Below are 23,629 nucleotides of genomic sequence, written 5' to 3'. Positions count from 1 at the left end.
TCGAGATGGCAATCCAGGAAAATGCCAAACTTGTGTTGGTTCTCAGGAAACCACGTTCACTGAAAACATCTACAAACACATGCAGGCCACTTAGGAAGGGCACAGGCATTTTCCTATCAAAGAGACCCCAGGAAGTGCTGACTGGGCAAATTACTCTCTAACACATCTTCAAGTCCACTCCTTGGGAAAGTCCCAAGAATTTCAGAGGAAAATAATTAACAGAGAAAATGTTATTTCCCAACTGTAACCATATCTGTGAAAGCCACAAATGATTAAGGCCATAAAAAGAAAGGTAAGATTCATCAGTCATCATGGTAAGATTAATCAGATTAATTAATAAGATTACTAAAGGGGAACCTGACACAACCAAAGGATGCCGCCTTATAGTTAAATACACATTAAGAACTCAGGCAAATCACCATCTCTTGGATTCTGCTGTCCCTTCTGTAAACTGAACAATGGCTCCTAAATCTGGATATGTTTTAGAGTCACTTGCAGAGGTTCTTAAGTATGGACAGACTCTAAGAGCCCCCTCATCATACCAATTAATTACAGCACTATCTCCAGGAGATCTGCCTTCAGGAGAACTGCCTGGGATATGGATTTCAAACCAAACCAAATCCTCAGGTGACTCTGAAGTATTAAATTCATACAACCACTTCCTAGCAAAAAGATGAAGTGAGGCATCTCCTGTTTGCCAAACACAGCTGCGGGAACTAAATAAACCACAGAGATACTCACAGGCAACACTTTTGATGCCAATAGAATTCATAACAGCCTACTCATTTAGTAAAATATCATTTATCGTGTGATTTTTAGTGCTAGTATTTACTACCAACTAGAAGACATGCACTGATTCAAGGGGTTTTCTTTCTGTCTTAGGAGGACAGACAGACAGACAGACACACACACACACACACACACATTAGGATATATATACATGTTAAATATCTATTAAATATACATAAATATACATTATATACATATTTAATAGAGTACAAGTACTCCACCTAGGTGCTCAATCAATATTCATGGACTTAAACTCAACTGGACAAACAAATCAGTTATCATCCTCACAAATGCAAATACCTGAAATAAGTTAAGTATTCAAACGCCTATTACACTTTAATTCTCTCTCAAAATAAACACACTCGTGAGTACACAGCATTCCTGAACTGAGGGGCCATAAGAGGGTTTACATGGGTAGCATGGCATGCAACTTATTAACCAAGGACCGCTTAATGTAAATATCCCTTTCTACCAACATTTAAGTGACATAAATGGCAATAAATTATGCTGAGAGAAGCCAAGTGTTTTGCTTTTTTTTTTTCAAGCCAGACTTAATAATTCATTGCTTTTCTAAAACTTAATTACTGAGTCTAAAATGGTGAATAAGGTTTAAGCCTACATTTATCAGGATAACAAACAAGAGATCTTATTCCAGGGATGCACTCAAAGATGTTAATGATCCTTAGAAATAAGTGTCTAGAAATATTTCACTGATAAATATATATACAAACACTAATACATAAATACTAATTAGAGCCAAGTGTATATGTTTGCCAAAGTTCCACTTTTTTTTTTTAAATTTTTTTAACGTTTATTTATTTTTGGGACAGAGAGAGACAGAGCATGAACGGGGGAGGGGCAGAGAGAGAGGAAGACACAGAATGGGAAGCAGGCTCCAGGCTCTGAGCCATCAGCCCAGAGCCTGACGCGGGGCTCGAACTCACGGACCGCGAGATCATGACCTGAGCCGAAGTCGGACGCTTAACCGACTGAGCCACCCAGGCGCCCTGCACTTTTTTTTTTTAATATGAAATTTATTGTCAAATTGGTTTCCATACAAAACCCTGTGCTCATCCCAACAGGTGCCCTCCTCAATGCCCATCACCCACCCTCCCCTCCCTCCCACTCCCCATCAACCCTCAGTTTATTCTCAGTTTTTAAGAGTCTCTTATGGTTTGCCTCCCTCCCTAACTTTTTTTTTTCCTTCCCCTCCCCCATGGTCTTCTGTTAAGTTTCTCAGGATACACATAAGAGTGAAAACATACAGTATCTGTCTTTCTCTGTATGACTTATTTCACTTAGCATAACACTCTCCAGTTCCATCCATATTGCTACAAAAGGCTATATTTCATTCTTTCTCATTGCCACGTGGTATTCCATTGTGCATATAAACCACAATTTCTTTATCCATTCATCAGTTGATGAACAAATCAGGAGACATAGATGCTGGAGAGGATGTGGAGAAACAGGAACCCACTTGCACTGTTGGTGGGAATGCAAACTGGTGCAGCCGTTCTGGAAAACAGTGTGGAGAGGTTCCTCAAAAAATTAAAAATAGACCTACCCTATGACCCAGCAACAGCACTGCTAGGAATTTACCCAAGGGATACAGGAGTGCTGATGCATAGGGGCACTTGTACCCCAATGTTTATAGCAGCACTTTCAACAATAGCCAAATTATGGAAAGAGCCCAAAATTTGACTTTTTAAAAGTAATGTTCTTAGGGAAAGGATTATACAAGATTACAACATTCAGAAAAAATATTCCTAAAGCATCCTGTCTGTTTGCAGCTTTTCAAAAATTTATTTATTCTTCTCATGGCACAGTGCACAGCACATAGTAGGCACTCGATGAGTATTTATGCAATTAATGAATTTAAACCCAGTGCTGTAAATGTTCAATCATTAATATGAAAACAACCAATTTAAAGATAAAATTTGGAGACAAATTTTATGCATATGTCTCACTCTGCTAGACTTCCAATATTTCTTACATTGAGTACAAAAAAAAATTTGAAGTGATTTACAATAACAACATATTTATGGTGGAAGAATTACAATGAATATGAAACTAAGATTTTAAGCCAGACAGTAGGTCCTCACATTTGAGACAGCATATTTGTGCATGAGCTTTGAAAATGCTAATTTTGTGGTCTCATCCTTGCAATTCCAATTTAATAGGTCTCTGATACAGGGCTTAGAAAGTTTTAAACATTAATCATAAACAAGCATCTCTATGGTTCTCATGCAGCTGTTATAAGAACCATGTTAGAGAAATACTCCCATGCAAGAAGAGAAGGGGGAAAATTAAACCAAATTTGTTTCTGCACCTGAGCCTTGAATTTAGCTCTTGCTTTCTTGGCAGGCAAGACAAAAAGGAATTAAAGAGGAAGCAGCCATTGGCTGATGACAGGAGGCCTGGCAGTTTGTCAGAGAAGGCCAATAAATCGCTTCAAGTCTTTTTGTAAACAGGCACAGCATGCACATGGAGGGAAAACAATTTCCTAGCATGAACAAAAAATGACTTATCAGATGGCACTCCATGTAAAGGTCAGTAAATAAAAATGAAAATTTCCTTATGAGCAATTTTGGAGACTATATAGAAACATCATCAAATGGGTATGTCTCTTTAATTTTAAAGCACGAGTACAAACTTTTACCCACGGCCAGCAGGATTCTAAACTGCCCCAGCCCCCTTGAAGAACAAGAAAGATGCACATTCCTTACACTCCATAGTCCCACTCCTAAATGATAGCCTCAATTCAGAAAACTCGTTCATACGCACCAGAAAACACATGTAAGACAAGTATCAGTATTGTCTGCATTTGCAACAAATTTGAATCATGTTAAATACCAATCAAGGAAAATGGATAAACTGTGGTAGATGCATACAATAGAATACCATAATTATAGAAAAATGAGTAAACTAGAATTATACATATCCATATGGGTGAATTTCATAAATATAACATGGGAGGGGGAAGCCAAGTGCAAAAGAATACACAGTGTGGTGTGATACGTAGAAAGTGTTCCTCAAAAAACATACCCAGGGAGTAAAAATATAGAGAAATGCATGGGATGAAAACTAGTCAAGAAAGGTAGTTCCAGGGCACGTGGGTGACTCAGTTGGTTAAGGGCCCAACTCTTGATTTTGGCTCAGGTTCAAGGTTTGAACCTCTCTGCCCCTCCCCCGCTCTCTTTTTCTCTCAAATTAAATAAACATTAAAAAAAAGACAAAAGGGCAGTTCCTCTAGATGGGGTGGAGGGGAAAAGAATCAGGGAGGATTACGGGTTCAATAGCATTGGCAAAATGTTCTATTACTTTACTAGGGTGGTATTTACCTATGGGACTGTCCTATGTCTGAATTATTTCACAATAAATGAATGAAAACTGTAACAGCATAATATTAGACCATATTCTAGTAAGGATCTAGGATATAAATGAATGTGGTCCATGCAGACTCCTTTCAATTAAAACAGGAAAGGGAATAAGAACAGAAGAAAAGACAGGGAACAGGGTCCTTACACTAAAGCAGTGCATCCCAGATGGAGGTCTCTGAGGTTAAAGAAACAAGGAATCTCTGAACAGCAGATCCAGTGCAGCCATTAAAACATGCGAGACTTGGGGCGCCTGGGTGGCGCAGTCGGTTAAGCGTCCGACTTCAGCCAGGTCACGATCTCGCGGTCCGTGAGTTCGAGCCCCGCGTCGGGCTCTGGGCTGATGGCTCAGAGCCTGGAGCCTGTTTCTGATTCTGTGTCTCCCTCTCTCTCTGCCCCTCCCCCGTTCATGCTCTGTCTCTCTGTGTCCCAAAAATAAAATAAACGTTGAAAAAAAAAAAAAAACATGCGAGACTGGGGCACCTGGGTGGCTCAGTATGTTGAGTGTCCAACTCCTAATTTTGGCTCAGGTAATGATCTCACAGTTTGTGAGTCTGAGTGCCACATAGGGCTCTGTGCTAACAGCGTGCAGCCTGTTCTCTCTCTGCCTCTCCCATTTGTGTGTGCTCTTTGTCTCTTAAAATAAATAAACAAACATTAAAAAAAATAAACATGCGAGGGGTACCTGAGTGGCTCAGTCAGTTAAGTGTCTGTCTTCAGCTCAGGTCATGATCTCAGAGTTCGTGGGTTCGAGCCCACCATCAGGCTCCGTGCTGACAGCTCAGAGCCTGAAGCCTGCTTCGGATTCTGTGTCTCCCTCTCTGCCCCTCCCCTCCCCTCCCTTTCTCTCTCTCTCTTTCTCAAAAAATAAATAAAACATTAAAAAAAACATGTGAGAGTAATCTGCATGAAGTGATAGAGAAATATGTCCCCCACATATTAGGAAATTAAAGCAAGCTGCATAGCATAATGTTTAATATAATACCATTTATATAAGAGAAGATTTATGTATACCTGCAAATTGGTGGAAAATTATACAAAGAATCATCAATAGTTGTTGACCTGGGGAGAAGGTAAAAGTTAGTTTATACCCTATCATACTGTTCAATTGTTTTCATAATAGGATCTATTATTTTTATAATTAAACAACTGAGCTCTCCAGCAAGGGCAGTGGAAATGCTTCTCGGCTGCACTCCAAAGTTGTCTGGACACTTACAAAAGTGTCAACTTCCAGACCCCAGTCCAACTTAGAACTACTGAGTTTAGGGTCCAAGTATCAGTATTTTTTAAAGCTCCATTGAAAAAAAGTCCAATGTACATTAAGGGTTAAAACTCACTGTTTCTAGATGTTCCGTGTGCAGATGATAATATGTGTGTTATGAAAATTAAAGACACCAATCTTCTATATTGATCCAGACAAGAAAACCATCACTAAAGGAGGAAGAAATAAGGTTACATACAGGCTGGGTTAGAAACTTTTTGGAAAAGTAAGCTCTGATATGCTGAAGTACCTGGGAATGTTCAGGCTTAGAAGTCCAAATGCCATGCTACTGAGTAGGGAAGAGAAATTTGCCCTGGAAAAAAGTGTTTTCAGACAGTGACCATATACGCATTTCACAAGACTCCTATAAAACATCTTATTTTGACTGATACTGCCTTTAATCTGAGGTTGTATCTTTGTTACATTTATTTTAGAATTTTAAAAATATTAATAAGCAGAAGAAAAGAACATTCACCACAATCCCATCTCCCTCATGATATTTTGGAATATAGCCTTCTATTTAGATGATTTTCTCTGCATATATTTACATATATAATTTCTCCTACAAAAGTGGAATCAAACAGAATGCCAGGTTTTGTAACCAGCTCTTTTTTGTTATTATAACAAGAATATTCTTTCTTTCATGTAATATTACCTCTGGATGGGCCCACCAGTACCAGGTAATGGTAAAATGTATTCCCAAGTAGCTGAAAAAAATGGGTGTGTTTAAGGAAGTTAATTCAGAATGAAAACCACTATACTGAAACAATGACTTTGGTGTTCGCAAGGTTTACAGCTTAGTTTCTCCCTTATGCAGTGACTAGTAACCTGTCCAGCTCCTCAAGGCTGCTCCTGGCTCACAAGATAAAGTCATGCTATCATGGCAGCAGCATGGAGGAAAAAGCTCACGGTCCACGTGAGTACCTTCTAGGTCAGCCACTAGCTGGTCTTTTCACTAAAAATTGTTGTCTAACAAAATAAACAGGTTTTTTAAAGCTGTTTTCTTAAGTAATTCATTTGTTTTTCTAGGTACTATGAACTATTTTAACTGAACAAGTTTACCTTCATGGAAACCTTTGAGACAAATCTATAGCTTCCCCACAGCAGAGTTGGTCATTATGTGATAAATATTGTAAGCTTCATTTCTGGCTCCATCTTAAGCCCTTACCCTCATTTTTACTCACACTATTTGGAATCTTCTGTAAACTGACTTAACTACTTTCTGGAAGATGGCAGGATAAATATTAATGAACGAACAAGCAAATAAATACACATATACAAACACCTCTCAAGCACTGCATGATCTTACAGCAATGGAATGCCTTGTGCCTCCATGGATTGTCCTTATCACACGTGAGTTTCTTGAGGGCAGGTAACGTGGCCTCATTCGGCTTTGTATCCCTAAGGCCTAGCATAAAACTCAAGTACACTGTAAGGTTTTAAGAAAAATGAGTGTTTAGTACACTGGAGTTTTGATCTTGTTATTGAGCCACTGTCTCCTAACAGTCTATAGTTTCTGCTTAAGACACGGGAATTTAATGGCGATCTTATCACGCAGCCTCCTAGCTGTGCTGCATGTTACAAGTTAAGATCACTTCTGAAAACAGATCCCCTTCCTGAATTTCTTAGGGTCACTGACAAACACCACCATTCACTTCTCTTGGTCACCGAGGTTTGATGCCTCCTTGTCTCTAGTTCTTTATCACTCTTCATCCACTGTAGTTACCAAAGCCTGTCAGTTCTAACCCTGTAACATCTCTCCTCTGTCCCTTGTCCACTTCCATTTCTGTCAGTCTAATTAAGATGCTCAGGATCTCCCCAAGAATAACTGCATTACATCATCCCTTTGTATAATCCATCTTTCAAAGTGTGGCCAAATTAATCTTCCTGAAACCTCAACTGTAAGTAACTCTGATCACATCATCTTCCTACTCGTAAGTCTTCAACAACTCCCCACTGCCCATGGGATTAGCTTCTATTGGCCTGATCTTGACTTAAAGATTAGTTCATTCAATAGCCCTGTTGTTGAGTGTCTGTTATATATGTACAAAGCAGAGTTCCAGGTTTGGGGAAGGGGAAGGGAAATGTACAAAACATGAAAATCACCTTCTGGGAATGGACTACGCAACAGGAGAGGCAGAGGTTTACACCAATAACTATAAAACAAAAAGTGGTAAGAACTATTTAAAAAAGGCAAAACACTTGTACCCCAATATTTATAGCAGCACTTTCAACAATAGCCAAATTATGGAAAGAGCCTAAATGTCCATCAATTGATGAATGGATAAAGAAATTGTGGTTTATATACACAATGGAATACTACTTGACAATGAGAAAGAATGAAATCTGGCCTTTTGTAGCAACGTGGATGGAACTGGAGAGTGTTATGCTAAGTGAAATAAGTCATACAGAGAAAGACAAATACCGTATGTTTTCACTCTTACGTGGATCCTGAGAAACTTAACAGAAGACCATGGGGGAGGGGAAGGAAAAAAAAAAGAGAGGGAGAGAGGCAAACCATAAGAGACTCTTAAAAACTGAGAACAAACTGAGGGTTGATGGGTGGGAGGGAGGGGAAAGTGGGTGATGGGCATTGAGGAGGGCACCTGTTGGGATGAGCACTGGGTGTTGTATGGAAACCAATTTGACAATAAATTTCATATTTAAAAAAAACAAAGTAAGAACTACCATACAATGTAGCAATTCTTTTTGTAGATTAATAAATAAATAAATGGGAATATTATTATTGGCTAAAAAAAAAAAAAAGGCAAAACAGGGGCACCTGGGTGGCTCAGTCAGTTAAATGTCCAACTTTGGCTCAAGTCATGATCTCACCATTTGTGAGTTTGAGCCCCACATCAGGCTCTGCGCTGACAGCTCAGAGCTTAGAGCCTGCTTCAGATTCTGTGTCTCCTTCTCTCTCTCTGCTTCTCCCCCACTTGCGTGCTCTCGCTCTCCCTCCCTCCCTCCCTCCCTCCCTCTCTCTCTCTCTCTCTCTCTCACACACACACACACACACACACACACACACACACACACACAAATAAATACACATTTTTTTAAAAAAGGCAAAACACACAGTATAGAGATGAGAAACATTAACTGTGGCTATGGGGCTCCAGGAAGACTTCGTGAAGAAGGTGGAATCTTAACAAGAAAAATAGCAAGAGAGGTATATCTGGTCCAGGATATAGTATAAACTGAAAAAAGACAAATGGGAAAGTACATAATAGCTTCCTAGAATTCAGAAAGAAGAGTTGGGTTGACACATAGGTAGGTGAGGGAAAGAAACAGAAAACAAGACTGAAAAGATTGGGGTTCATCTGGTCGTTCTTGACTGATTTGCTCAGAGACTTGGACTTTAGCACCAGAATGACTCGATCATAGCTGTGTTCTGAAAGGACCTCACAGGGGCTTGAAAACTGACTGGAGAAGGAAAAAAGGAAGACTCAGAGAGCAGGGAACCAGTTTCTGCAATAATTTGTAGTAAGCAATGGGTGCCAAGATTAGGCCTAAAGCTTAAAAGATGCATGACTGGCTAAGAGGGCACTCAGTAATATCTGGCGGGGACAATGCAATCAGACCCTCGCACATGTTTTCATCTATTTCTTTCCTGTTTGATTGATGAGCTTCTGAGTCCAGAGGACACAGTGTGTGTCTCGTTTCAGGGCTACAGTCGGCTGACCCATTTAGGCTGCAGCGTGTAGCACCTACAGCTTGTGGATCCACCACTGCCCAAGCTGGGTCAGACTAGTCTCCAGACCCCATTCTTCTACTTTCCTTATTTTGATCAGTCAGAACACTGTGTGTCCTCCTCTGTGGTTTTTGGCACCAACATCAAGTCCATATGGCTCTACACTTCTCACGTTTTATCCAACTCTCTGCCTCACTCACCTCCTAAACCTGAACACTAGGTACTTCGGAATAGCTGCCAAATAACCAGCCAGATCTCGTGTCCTCGCTCTCTTCTCCACAAGTGCACTCCCTCCTTTTTCCTCTCTAGTCCCTCCCCTGCAGCCCTCTCAGGAAGAACCGGCTATTCGCTTCCTTGCCTCACCTGATACCACAAGGATTCTCAGGCTCCCTGCTCTTCCTTCCAGGCTCTACCTTCTTGTAATAAAAACAGCTCCTTTGAGGTTATACCACCAGACCGTAACATCCTCCTTTTGTCCATGCTGCAGCTATTCAGTTTCAAATCACTCCCCTTCATTCATCAAAGCTGTTAATACTTGGCGTGTATCTTGTCTCCACCAAGAGCCCCACCATTGCTTCCAGTAGCCCTTCAGGTCCACGTGGCTAAACCAGCCAGCACCATCCCGCTCAATCCTAGATCTCCTCTTTGCCCATCTCCTCCTCTACTCTATCTCAGCCATCCATCACCAGACTCACATCCTGGACTTCATCAGAGACATGAACTGTTTCATCTCAAAAGCTGCCCATTCCAGCTCACACAGCACCTCCACCAAGACTGTTGTTGAAACCTCTCAGGACTCTAGCCCACCTACCACGTGCCTTCCCTGGTGCTGTCAGCCCTCTTCTTAAAGTTCCATGGTCCACCATTCCCAACATACACTGGCCAACTCTTAAACTCCCTCTGCCCTTCCATTCAATTCTCTGGAAAAACTCCACCCTGGAGGGGTTGCAAAAAAAGGGTGACACACTAATTCTGTCGTTCCTTCTTTGCTTATTAGCTGGAACACTTCCATCGTGAGAAACTTTCTCTCACCTGGGTGGAAAGACAGACTTGCTGCTTGATTCTCTCTTTATTTTTCAATTTTCATTCTACAAAGTGACTAATGATTTTTTGTTAGAAGTATCATTACTAACTTGTTCTAATATTTCCCAAGGTAATCAAGGCATTTTTTAAATCAGAAATTTATGGATATAACATATCCCTCTGGAACATGTTCAAGTCTACCATTCAAAAACAAAACAAGTCCCTCACTGGATCTCTCACCGTCTCCCCCTGGCCAAGCTGCCCTGGTGACACCTGTACTAACACTCTATTTCTTGACCTCGCACTCACTCTTTAACCCTCTTTAACCGGAGTATGGTCCCACCATTCCACCGAAACAGCTCCTGCTAAGGTCAATAGTGACAGCCACCTTGTTAAGATCGAAGTTGACTTTTCAGGCTTCCTTTCACCTGACCTCTCTGTGCTGTTGGCACTGCCTTTCTCCTTGGAGGAGTCTTTCCCTGACACTGTAACATCCTGGTTTTGTCCTCCCTTTCTGGCTACTCGTCCTTTGTTGGTTTCTCTAGCTTATCATGTTACTCACCTATGACATGTTGGTAGTCCTAAGACTCAGTCTTAGGACCTTATTTTCCCCACTATACTCTCTGCTAACATGATCTCAGCCACACCCAGGTCTTCACTTACCACTTACACAGAGATGTCTCACAGCCAATTTATATCATTACTTTTCATCTTTTCCTCTGGACTCTATATCCAACTGCCTATATGACAGCTCCCCTAGAATGTCTCAGGGTATTTCTCCTTACTACGTATAAAAATAAAAGTCAGGATCTATGGCAAAAAGAAAATCACACTCTTCCAGTAAATGCCAGCACTGTCCAAACAAGATGCATAAACCACTGTCATCTCTGACACTTCATTCATCTCAGCTGCATATCCCTTCTATCACCAACCCCTGTTGATTTACTTCCTAAACACCTTTCAAATGAGACTCCTTTCCACTCAAACTGACATTACAAACCTCATCCAAAGTACTGATACCTCTCACCGAGACCACTGCAGGAGTCTATTGATAAGGTTACTACTGTGTCCTTTCTCCAAACGTTTCCTGCATTATAGCCAATGTAGATGTGATCATGCCAAGCCTTGCTTAGAACTCTTCAATGGTTTCTCATGGCTGAGGAAAAAGTCCCAACCCTCTACACTCTGTGTCACTTGCCCTTACCTATTCTTCAACTTCATCTAGAATAATGTTCCCCTAGAGAGTCACTCTTCAGTCACTTATCTATGATTTTTTTTTAATGCTAAGAGACTCTGCACACACACCCCCTGTCTGAAATTGTCTTTCTTCCTTTGATTAGTCAGCTCACCCTTCAGATAGGCCTCAAGAGTTGCTTGCTAAGGGAAGCCTTCCCTGTCTAGCTCATACCCTGCTCGCAGACTGTCAGAGCATCTTGTACACAGCCTTTATATGTTTGTCACTGCTGCAATTTCACATTTTTTATGTAATTTTTTTGGTTAATATTGATCATCTCCACCAGGTAAGTTTCACTAGAAGAGAAAATATGGTTGTTTGGCAGTCCCATTGTTTGTTATATATTAGATGCTAATATATGCTGGACAAAAGAATAAATTAAAATGAATAAACACCTAAATTTCTTGAAATTAGTGTGGTTTATCCTTTTTGAGAAGGCTTATACTTGCTATCCCTGAATGTACTTTATATAAAGCATTTAATATAAGGGGCCTAAAACAGTCACTATACATTGGTAAGAATGTTATTTCTGGTATTTTAAATATGTTACTATTATAAAGTTTAACTTTTTATTATTATCACTGAATTCATTTCTTATAGGCAAAAACTATTTTCTGATTATCTATGAATCCATTCCTAAATATGTGCCTAACTTCATGAGAAAAGCTGGACAAAACCAAATTCTTACTGTTTCCCTTGCAATTATGGCCATGAGACACAATTCTGGTTAGTGAAATATATGTGGAAGCCTTCTCGGAGGCTTCTGAAAAGGCACTGATTTCCTGAAAAAAGAAGGCGGGGGGTGGGGGGGGGCGGGTGAAGAGGCTGGGGAGCCTGTGGCATTCTCTCTTCCTGTTCCCACATGCGAACATGAATGTGATGCCTGGAGTCACAGCAACTATCTAGCAGCTATGAGGGAAAGGCCAAAAATATTGCAGAACCACCACAACAGCGGAAACAACAGTGCACCTCAAGCATTCTTATTGTATGAGAAAAGTAAACTCTTATTTTTTTTCTATTACTTATATCTAAAATACATATACATCTAAAAATATCCATAACTGATATTCTGCTCACTAACAAGATTCTCTTCCAGTCAAACCATCTTACTTTGCCCAAGAAGTCTTTCTCTCTTTCCCTCTTCTCCTTTTAATCTTTTTTCCCTTGGTTAAATTTCTGTCACTCTCCCTACTAAGGCAACCAAAATAAAATACCTAGTATATTTATTTTTACAAGATAGAAGACTAATTACAATTTAAAAAGTAAAGAAAGAGTCCTTAAATTTCTTATACTGAATTTATCTACAAATATATAAAGATCAAAATAACATCTGTTTGGTGATAGGGTATCAAACAGAATTTAGGTGTCTCTGCTCACTCTCAGGTTAAAAACCAAGCTCTAAGATAAAGTATTTTTTTAATTAAAGTTTTTTTAATGTTTATTTATTTTTGAGAGAGAGACGGAGCATGAGCAGGGGAGGGGCAGAGAGAGAGAGAGAGACACAGAATCTGAAGCAGGCTCCAGGCTCTGAGCTGTCAGCACAGAGCCCGACGCGGGGCTTGAACTCACCGACCGTGAGATCATGACCTGAGCCGAAGTCAAATGTTCAACCGACTGAGCCACCCAGGCGTCCCTAAGATAAAGTATTTTAATGTCTACTCAAATGCATCAATATCAGCATGTATTTTTTTTTCTCATTTTATTTTAGAGAGAGAGCAAGAGAGAAAGTACACGCACAGGTGGAGTAGGGGCAGAGGGATAAAGAGAGAGAATCCCAAGCAGGCTCCACACTTAGCACAGAACCTGACGTGGGGCTCAATCTCACAACTCTGGGATCATGACCTGAGCCAAAATCAAGAGCCAGATGCTCAACCGACTGAGCTACTCAGGCGCCTCAGTATGTGATATATTCTGATGTGATTCCAAAGTCAAGTGTTATAGAAATATGCAGCTGCACAACCAATCAGACACTTATACACATAATCTGACTACATACATATGGACTATATTTAATTTTTCCAAAAATGTTCATGCTCTTAAGAAGTATAAGATACTTCTTATACTGACAAGGAACTGATAAATCTGAATAAATAGATTGAACTATGATTTTCCTATTAGTGAGACCAGGATATTTCACTCCTATTCCTAATATGACATGCAATTTAGGTTTATAAATGAAGGGTAAGACTTAGTTACGGGTAATGTTCTTAGCATTAAAAATACATACATACATACATACATATATAATCTTGGGCAGTGCCCTTCTCCATGTCAGTTCCCCACCTATAAAATGAGGAGGGTGGGCTGGTTTTCAGACTGTGCTCTGCAGAGCCCATCCAGTCAAGTCTGTAAGCCTTCCACTCTGACTCAGGCAGAGCAGATCTGCTTTTATGTGTTTAAATATTCATCTTTTATATAAGATTTTCTTTAAAGTAAGAACTTAGTAACCAAAAATAACTTGAAAACTAGTGGACAAAATGCTCTCCTTGGTCTCCTCTGGTATTAATATTCATGATGAAATGCTCTCTTTAAGCTCCTAAGCTCTAAATGTTTTAAGAGCAAATCTATTCATCTAAATATGTACACAGAAAATTCATGTGACAATGTGGGCCTGACTTATTTTCAGAAATACATTCAAATAGAACTAATGTTTTTACCTCGTGAAAATGCCATCCACAATTCCAATTGTTGCTTCCTCTGCAGGAACATAGGAGCCAATCTGAGCCATGATCGTAATCAATGCAACTTGTTTTATGTAGGAGCTCTTTCCACCCATGTTTGGTCCAGTAATTATCATTACTCTCTCTGAGTCCCCCTAGAAAATTAAAAAGCAATTTCACTTATTGTACCCAAAGGGCTTTTACATAACAGCTATAATTTATTCCATAAATGGGAATGCCTTAAGTAAAAGATGGCTTTATGATATTTAAATACGTTACCAATTAAGTATCACAAATGGAAAGAGGGCCTTTTTGTCTTAACCCTGAACCATGATATTGCAGAACAGTGAATTTTTAGCAATGTACATGACTGTTTCTGTGTATAAATAAGGAAAAAACAAGAAGCAACCTAAATGAGATAACTACTATGGCTTTCTCATTAAATATTCATTTACCTGCCTCTTTGTGTGTTTTTTATATTGCTTACATTTAAAACCAATCAATATGTCTATCTTAAAACTACCGGTATTTAGTGCTCGCTTCGGCAGCACATATACTGAAACTACCGGTATTTATAGGGCGCCTGGGTGGCTCAGTCGGTTAAGCGTCCGACTTCAGCTCAGGTCATGATTTCCCGGTTCTTGGGTTCAAGTCCCAGGTCGGGCTCTGTGCTGACAGCTTAAAGCCTGGAGCCTGTTTTAGATCCTCTGTCTCCCTCTCTTTCTCTCTGCTCCTCCCCTGCTCAAGCTCTGTCTCTCTCTGCGTCTCTCAAAAATAAACATTAAAAAAAAAAAAACCCTACAGGTATTATACAGCTAATTGCCCAAGGCCTTAATTTGGGTTGGTAGCACAGGAATTTTTTCAGGTATAGACAGATGACTACTAAAGAGATTTACAATACCAAATTCTAGATATCATTTTTATCAGCATTTTTCACTGGCATTTCACCAGAGGATGTAAAGGAGGCAGAAAAGCTCAAACACTTGCACTAATTTAATTTCTAGAATTTGCCTCTATTAACCAATTATAGTACTTGCCATATATAGACTCATCCTAAGGGAAACTGTCCAACTGTAGCCCTTTGTAGACAGGAGTGAGCCCGAGACATCCATGTGATGTGCTATGTGAACCCACCACTCTGGGCAATACCTGCCTGGTCAAGAGTGGCCACTCTGTATCTGACCAAGAGCCCAAGACATGGCCTCACATAAAAGGTCTTCTGAAACTAACCATACAATCTCTTGGGAGTTTAAACTGAGAACCATGGAGAGATTCAATCAGTTGGTATATGGAGTAGAGGTTGAAAAGAAACACAGAACAAGACCACAAAGCACTGGGGACCATAAGTATTAACTTATGAGGAAACAAAGTATGAAGAAAAATTATACAGAACAAGGGGTAAAGAGGGTAGTTAGCAATAAAAGGTAAGAAGCAGCAAAGGAGCCTAAAGGAGTTGAGAAACTTCATGCACATGCAAATAATGAGAGTCTCAAAGTAAAATATTATAAAGTCTTACTATTCAGGGGATAAGAAGAAAATCTGTTCCATCTCTAAAGCTGTCTTATACCCTAATTAACCAGACATTTCCAGTCTCGCTAAAGCCAAACTGTACTAGAGATCTTGTTCTTCCTGTGATTCTTTTCTCTCATGGTTACATGTGGTTTTATAATGAGTGTCATAAAGCTCCATTATTTGAAGGAACTTGAGTGAATCTGTGTTTCTTGGAACAGAAAGAGCCTAGCATAGTAAGAACAAGAAAAGAAACTTTGCATGAGTAGAATGATGAAAATAATGATTAAAATAAAATTATTTCTCTTACAGAGCCTTAAAAATAATCAACCTGTTATAAATAACCAAACATCTGGCATAACCAAATATTTAAAAAATTTAAATAAAATGAACTGATTGCTTTTTTAAAATTGGCAAAAATGACACAAGAAACACAATCTGAATAAGCTTGTGTCTATTAAAGAAATTACATCTGTAATTAAAAGCCCTTCCATAAGAAAACTCCAAACCCAGATAATTTTCCCACTAATTCTGGCAAACATATAAGAAACAGCACTAATCTTATACAAAAACTCTTCTACAAAACCAAAGTAACTCTTACCAAAACATTCCAAAAATTCAACAGAATCTTTTTTTTTTAAGTTTATTTACTTATTTTGAAGGAGAGAGAGAAGGAAGGGCAGAGAGAGACAGAAAGAGAATCCCAAGCAGGCTTCACATGACCTAAGCCAAGATCAGAGTCGAATGCTTAACGGAGTCAGCCACACAGGCACCCCCCAACACAATCTTGATACCAAAAACCTGTCAAGAACATAATAAAAAAGAAAAATTACAGACCAATTTCATCTATTATGTATATATGGATGAATATACATTAAACCAATCGAAAGCTATATTATATAAACAATTTAGAGTTTTTAAGGAGTATAAGGTTGGTTTAATAATCAAAGGCCAATCAATATAATTCACCACATTAAGAAAACAGAGGAGACAAATCAGATGACGATCTCCAAAGCATTTGATAAAATTCAGTATCTACTCATTAAAAAAAGGGCAGGTGCAGGAAAAGGAAATAAAAAGTATAATTATTAGAAAGGAAATAATAAATCTCATTATTCCTATATGTCATGATTATGTTCCCAGAAAAGTTAAAGAAATCTATAAAAATTATTATAGTCAATAAATGAATTAAACAAGATCTTTGGATATAAAATAAATATAAAACTTTATCTCTAGATTTCAGCAGTAAGTAATTGAAAATAAGAAATTTAAATTTTTTTTAAAGTGTATTTACTTGTGTGAGAGAGAAAGACAGACATAGTGTGAGCGGGGGAGGGGCAGAGAGAGGGAGACACGGAATCTGAAGCAGGCTCCAGGCTCTGAGCTGTCAGCACAGAGCATGACATGGGGCTCAAACTCATGAACGGTGAAATCATGACCTGAGCCGAAGACAGACGCTTAACCGACTGAGCCACCCAGGCACCCCGAAAATAAGAAATTTAATGATACAATTTACCACAATATCAAAAGAAATCAAATACTTAGGAATAAATCTAACAAAATGACCAAGCCCTCTACACAGCAAACTATAAATCATTTTTGAGAGAAATTTAGGAAGACCTAATTAAATGAAAGAATATACTATGTTCATGGACTGAAAGGCTCAATATTATAATGCTACAATAAATAAATAAATTAGTGTGATTCTGGCACAAAGACATACAGTGGAATATATCAAAGTCCAGAAACAGACTGATGCGTACACAGTTACTTGATTTGTGACAAAAGTGACATTGTAGCAAAGTACACAAAGGATGGTCTTTTCAATAACTGGGGTTTGGTCAAAAGGATGTCCATATAGAAAAATAAGAAATCCTGATTCCTAACTTCCATCATACATAAACAAAAATCAATGTCAGGTAGATTATAGCTTTGACAGCCAAAAAAATAATAAAATAAAATAAAAATACAATAAAAAAATAAAATAAAATAAAATAAAATAAAATAACTGGACAATAATATACGACCTTGGGGTAGAGAAAGATTCTTTAACAGGCATAAATCATAATTAACTATAAAGAAAGATTTAAAAATTGGAGTACATTAAAACTAAATACTATGAGGGGCGCCTGGGTGGCTCAGTCAGTTGAGCGTCCGACTTCGGCTCAGGTCACGATCTCGTGGTCCGTGAGTTCGAGCCCCGCGTCAGGCTCTGGGCTGATGGCTCAGAGCCTGGAGCCTGCTTCTGATTCTGTGTCTCCCTCTCTCACTGCCCCTTCCCCGTTCATGCTCTGTCTCTCTCTGTCCCAAAAATAAATAAATGTTAAAAAAAAAATTTAAAAAAACAAAACTAAATACTATTAACTAAAAGATGCCATAAAGGAAATGAAAAGCTACAACATAGATTACATGTATAGATTATATATTGCCCAAAGACTCAAATCCAGTATACATAAAGAACTCCTACAAATCAGGGGTGCCTGGGCTCAGGTGTTTAAGTGTCCAACTCTTGGTTTTCATGATCTCACGTATTCATGAGATTGAGCCCTGCTTCAGGCTCTGTGTAGACATCGCAGAGCCTGCTTGAGATTCCCTCCCTCCCTCTCTCCCTCTCTCTCTCTCTCACCACCCGCCCCCCACTGCCACATGCTCGCTCTCTCTCTCTCTCTCTCTCTCTCTCTCTCAGAATAAAGAAAATAAACTTCAAATCAAAAAAAAGACAACCCCAAGAAAAACTGTCAACAAAACTTTAAAAGAAAATGACAAAAAAAACCCAAATGAGTTGGTATAGGTCAGAAATAGGACTATAAATCAGCAAAAACAATGTATGCTATGTTCAACAAACAATGGTGGGACAACTGGGTACCCATGTGAAAAAAAATAGAGGTAGGCCAGAAACTCACACAGTGGCCCCAAATCAAATCTAGATGAGGGAATTAATTATGAAAAGCAAACCTTAAACTTTTAGATGAAAACATAGAACAACAGCTTAATAGCATCAAGATAGAGAATGATTTACTGAAAGAAATAGGAAAACCAACACAACAATATAAATCATAAAAGGAAAGACTATGATTAATTTTTTAAAAAATTATATTAAGCCACCAAACACAAAATAAAAAGGCATAAAGAAGTAGTACTTCTACACAGTAATAACACCAAAACAATGAAAAAATGGGCAAAGGACACAAACAGGATATTTACAGAAAAAGAAACACTCAAAGCCGAAAACTTTTCTTAATCAGGAAAAGGAAAACGAAATCAGCAGGATTTTTCAAGGGATCTACAAGCTATTCCTAACATTCAAATGAAGGAATAAAGAAATACTAACGGTGAAAAATTTTGAAGGAATATTTTTTAAAAGACAGCTTTCACATTCATCAGATCATCAAAAGGCTTAAAAGTCTATTTATGCAGAATGTTGGCAAGGATACGGAGAACAATTTGGAAATGCTTAAAGACTGCGTATACTGGTCTACATGACCCAGCAATTCCTCTCCTAGTAATCTACCCTAGAAAGATACACAAGTACTCAGAAAGATATTTCTATGACTGTTCACTCTAGTATTGTTTGTATTCATAATAGACAAAAAAATGGAAAGAATGTATCATCAGGAAAATGAGATGTATTCTATACAATTATTAAAACAATCATTTACAAAACAGTATACAACAGGATAGGTGCAATGTGCTATATTTATGTAAATTTTAAAAACACACAAAATTATATACAGTTAAAATACAAATATATACAAAATACAAACCTTGCACAAGGATACTAAATAACATCAGGATAATGGTTACCAATAAGAGGAGGTGAAGGGGGAGAAAAAGAAATAGCAATTATGTGTAGCCTTACCTATATCTATAACATTTTATTTACTTTAAGTAAATCTCAAGTTCATATTACGAAAGTTCATTCTCTATGATATTTGAGTGAAAGGTAAACAGGTGTCTATTATACTGTTTTCTACACTTTTTCATTTGTTTGAAATATTAACTAAAAATTATTTAAATGAATTATCTTAAGATTCAATTATTCATTTCATGAATAATCATCATGAACCATCAAATAGCTCTTATAAACTGATTTACAGATTCAGGAAAAATTTATATAACTTCCAAATGACATTTTATTATTTGGACCTCCAGCATAGTTACATAAAAATAGAATAGCAGAAGAGAAACATATAATAGAAAGTAAAAGACTGTAACACAAGGGAAATGACCCACAGATGGGTTACATGCACCATGATGAGGTCCCGAACCATGAAGGCATTGTTGGTGGAGCTGCCTGAAGTGCAATTACCAAACTCAATGAACAATGAAGGGGGCTGATGGACGTGCACAGGCAAAAAAAAAAAAAAAAAAAAAAAATTCTTTTAATAATTTAGGAAAGCTGTAAGAACAATAAAAATATATACATTTATCTTTTTAAAGACTAATTTTTAAGGTAATTTTTTAAAGTTTTTATTTCTTTATTTTGAGAAAGAAAGAGAGAGCGCACTACTGTGGGAGGGGCAGAGAGAGAGAGAGAATCCCAAGCAGGCTCCACACTGTCAGCTCAGAGACCAAGGAAGGGCTCAAACTCACGAACCCGTGACATGACCAGAGCCAAAGTCAGACGCTTAACCAACTAAGCCACCCAGGTAGTCCTACACACCTTTTATTTGTAGACACCATACTCCTTCCAAAGCCTTGAAAGAAAAGAACATTTACACTTAGTGCTTGATTCAGTTTTCTCATCCAATGAGAATAAAAAATTTGACAGGGTAGTGACATGTCAGTGCAACTGTGTAGCTCTCAGTTCCCTAGTGTCTAAAATGAGGGTGAATTTGGGGCGCCTGGGTGGCTTGGTCGGTTAAGCGTCCAATTTCGGCTCAGGTCATGATCTCACGGTCTGTGGGTTTGAGCCCCGCGTCGGGCTCTGTGCTGACAGCTCAGGGCCTGGAGCCTGTTTCAGATTCCATGTCTCCCTCTCTCTCTGCCCCTCCCCTGTTCATGCTCTGTCTCTCTCTGTCTCAAAAATAAATAAACGTTAAAAAAAAAATTTTTTTTTTTAAATGAGGGTGAATTAAATGATCTCTCACCTTCAAGTTCTATGATTCTCTGAAAAATAGTAGGTCCAAATTCAGGCATATGACATTGGAGATGTGGCTTTGTGTTCAACTGAAGAGGGGAAACTGTGGAATTCACTTGTCCAAAGTGCTTGGGGGAAATGGTACACAGGGACCGCAGTCAGACTTGTGGTCACTTCTCTTTTTTTTTTTCGTGTTTATATATTTTTGAGATAGAGGCAGAATGCGAGTGGGGGAGGGGTAAAGGGAGGGGCAGAGAGAGAGGGAGACAGAAAATCAGAAGCTCCAGGTTCTGAGCTGCCTGCACAGAGCCCAATGCAGGGCTCAAACTCACAAACCGTGAGATCATGACCTGAGCTGAAGTCAGATGACTAACTGACTGAGCCACGCAGGCGCCCCAGACTTGCGGTCACTTCTGTGGAAGTGAACTTTCCAGGCCTATCCAGGATTTGAAGATTTCAGGTGAGAACTAACTTGGAGGCTTTAAGGAATGAAATGCTTTCAACTCACTTAACTATTTTTAGGTGACAAAGTGGCTGCCTTCCCAATAAGCACTAATATTTATACCTCCAATGGGAGCTAAATTATACACTGGGCACACTCTAGTAAACACTAATGTAAAAAAGACACTGTGGAGAATCAGGAGGGACTTTGAGAGCATAAATACTACCTGTCCACTCTCTACTGCCACCATCCTGGTGGACCACTGCAGTAGATCCCAACTGGTCTTCTTGCTTCTCTGCCCACAGTCCGTTCTCCACATAACAGTCAGAGTGATGGTCTTAAAAATGAAAACAGGGGCACCTGCGTGGCTCAGTCAGCTAAGCGTCCGACTTCAGCTCAGGTCATGATCTCACCTGATCTCACAGCTCAGAGCCTGGAGCCTGCTTCGGATCTGTGTTTCCCTCTCTCTCTGTCCCTCCCCTGCTCACATTCTGTCTTTCTGTCTCTCAAAAATGAATAAAAAAATTAAAAAATGAAAACAGAATTGGTCTCCTGCTAAAAAGCCCTCACACAGCTCCCCAGTGTTCTAATAATAAAGCCTGGACTCCACACCACTGCCAAAAGGCCATGCCTGCCTCTCTGGCCCAGTCTCCTCCCACCCTCCACACGTTCACTTACTACTAGCCAGGCTGGGTTTATGCTCTTCTTCCACCTGCTGGAAGGTGCCAAGCTGTCCAGGCCTTTCCATAGTTCCTTGCATCTGGGGTGCTCTTCCCTGATTAGATCCTTTTTGTCATTCAAGTCCAAACTCAAACATCAACTCCCAGGAGAGACCTTTTCTGACCACTCAATCTACTTAAGCCCCTCTGCCCTGTCACACTCTATCATGAAACCCATTTGATTTTCTTTATATCTTTTACCCTTCTCTGAAATTTCCTTAATTTTCTTGTTTACTTATTACCAGCGTCACTGCTAGAAAGTTAGTTCCCATGAGAGGAACTAGGTTATCTTGCTCATCCCCAATGAATATAACATGGCCTGCTACAAAGAAGGCACTTAATAAGTACTGGTCAAATATATGAATTTATTGTGTGAAAGGCACTGCAACAGGGATATTCACCACCCTGACATATCAAAAAATCATGTGCATTCTCTCTGGAAACTAGTCAGGAATATGGGACTCCCTGTCCTCTACAGTTCCCAAGATAACCTAGTTAGTGAGGAAATGATCAAGAAATCTCACACCTGGAGCACCAGGGTGGCTCAATTGGTTGAGTGTCTGACTTTGGTTCAGGTTATGATCTTGTGCTTAGTGAGTATGAGCCCCACATCAGGCTCGCGGCTGTCAGCCTCAGTAGGGAACCCGCTTCAGGTCCTCTGTCCCTCTTTTTGCCCTTCCCCCACCTTCTCCCCAAAATGAATAAATATTAAAAAAAGAAAAAAGAAATCTCACACATGTATTTTATGCATCTACCTTTCAGCAAGGATCATATGTCCTTTGATGTCCACACATCAAAAGGTCCTAGATATGAAAAACACCTTAAATCTATCTGGAAAACCAGTCAGGATGAGGAAACATTGCAAGAGAATAGCTAGAAGCTGAAAATTGGCAAAAACTCTTTACCCTTTCCGGAACCTACTGAAGTTACCAAGAACACATCAAACTGGACAGCCTAGATGGTGCCCAGACCTATGCCAGGTACTGAGCGTGATGCTGCACACAGAGCAAGCTCTCAGGAAATCACAGATGGATGGCTGAATGAATAAATGACAGTCAACAAACACGGAAGTACTCCACCATGGGGACTATGTTTCTGGATGGCATCTACCACCTCAATGAACCTTTGAGGGGACTAAAGTTCAATATCTCAAGTTTTTACCTTGGTACTGGTGATGTCTGTCTGGATAGCATCAGTCAGTAAGAGCCTAGCAGTGAATATCAAGAATCAAACACTGAATCTAAACCAGTAAGTTTTTAGATAACTAGTCAACTTCCACACTGAATTCTGTCTTTTGTGGAAAGAGAAGCAAAGCGGAGATGAAAACATAAAAGGTTTTAAGTTACCATAAGAACACTGCAGCTAACAAGTGCCACAGATAACTGTGCTGATGACCTGATGTGCACCATCTCATTTAGCTCTCACAACAAACAGCCTCACAGGGTAACGATAGTACTACTGTATTTCCACGTTACAGCAAGGAAACACAGGCCAGGAGACTCTAGGTACCTTGTCCAGTAACACGCAGCTACTAAGTAGCAGAACTGGGATGTTAAGTAAAGATCATCTCTGGACAAATGTCTCATAGGGGATCCCTGCTCAATGACAGAGAGTCACAGTCACTGCTAAACAGGACAAGGGCTACTCTGGTGCAGGGCCAGCATCCGTGGGTCCATCACTGGGTACACTAAAATGATGGTCAGAACGGTCCTAAAGTCAGGAGATGTATAGCAAAAAAAAATTAAATAAATAAAACACCAAAAGTGTCACACGTTAATTTCCAAGACTTGGGCATTAGCTGCTTTTTACAAAAAAGCCTTCTTTCCTTGACAGGTACCGAT

General features: G+C 39.3%; 1 protein-coding gene across 7 annotated transcripts in view; it reads right to left on the bottom strand.

Moving 5' to 3' along the window:
- Positions 1-23,629, bottom strand: part of MSH3 (mutS homolog 3) — a 190,936-nt gene that overhangs the window by 26,264 nt on the left and 141,043 nt on the right. For all 7 annotated transcript variants that reach the window (XR_007152176.1, XM_047858749.1, XM_047858760.1 and 4 more), the window contains one exon: positions 14,036-14,193. Coding sequence is in view for 6 of the 7 variants with exons in the window: in XM_047858749.1 (XP_047714705.1) it covers positions 14,036-14,193 (158 nt within the window). In the remaining variant the exon portion in view is untranslated. The remainder of the gene's footprint in view (positions 1-14,035; positions 14,194-23,629) is intronic.

Source organism: Prionailurus viverrinus, chromosome A1, assembly GCF_022837055.1.
Source record: "Prionailurus viverrinus isolate Anna chromosome A1, UM_Priviv_1.0, whole genome shotgun sequence".
Lineage (NCBI taxonomy): Eukaryota > Metazoa > Chordata > Mammalia > Carnivora > Felidae > Prionailurus > Prionailurus viverrinus.
The sequence above is the reverse complement of the archived record's forward strand: the minus strand, read 5'-3'. Positions and strand labels throughout refer to the sequence as shown.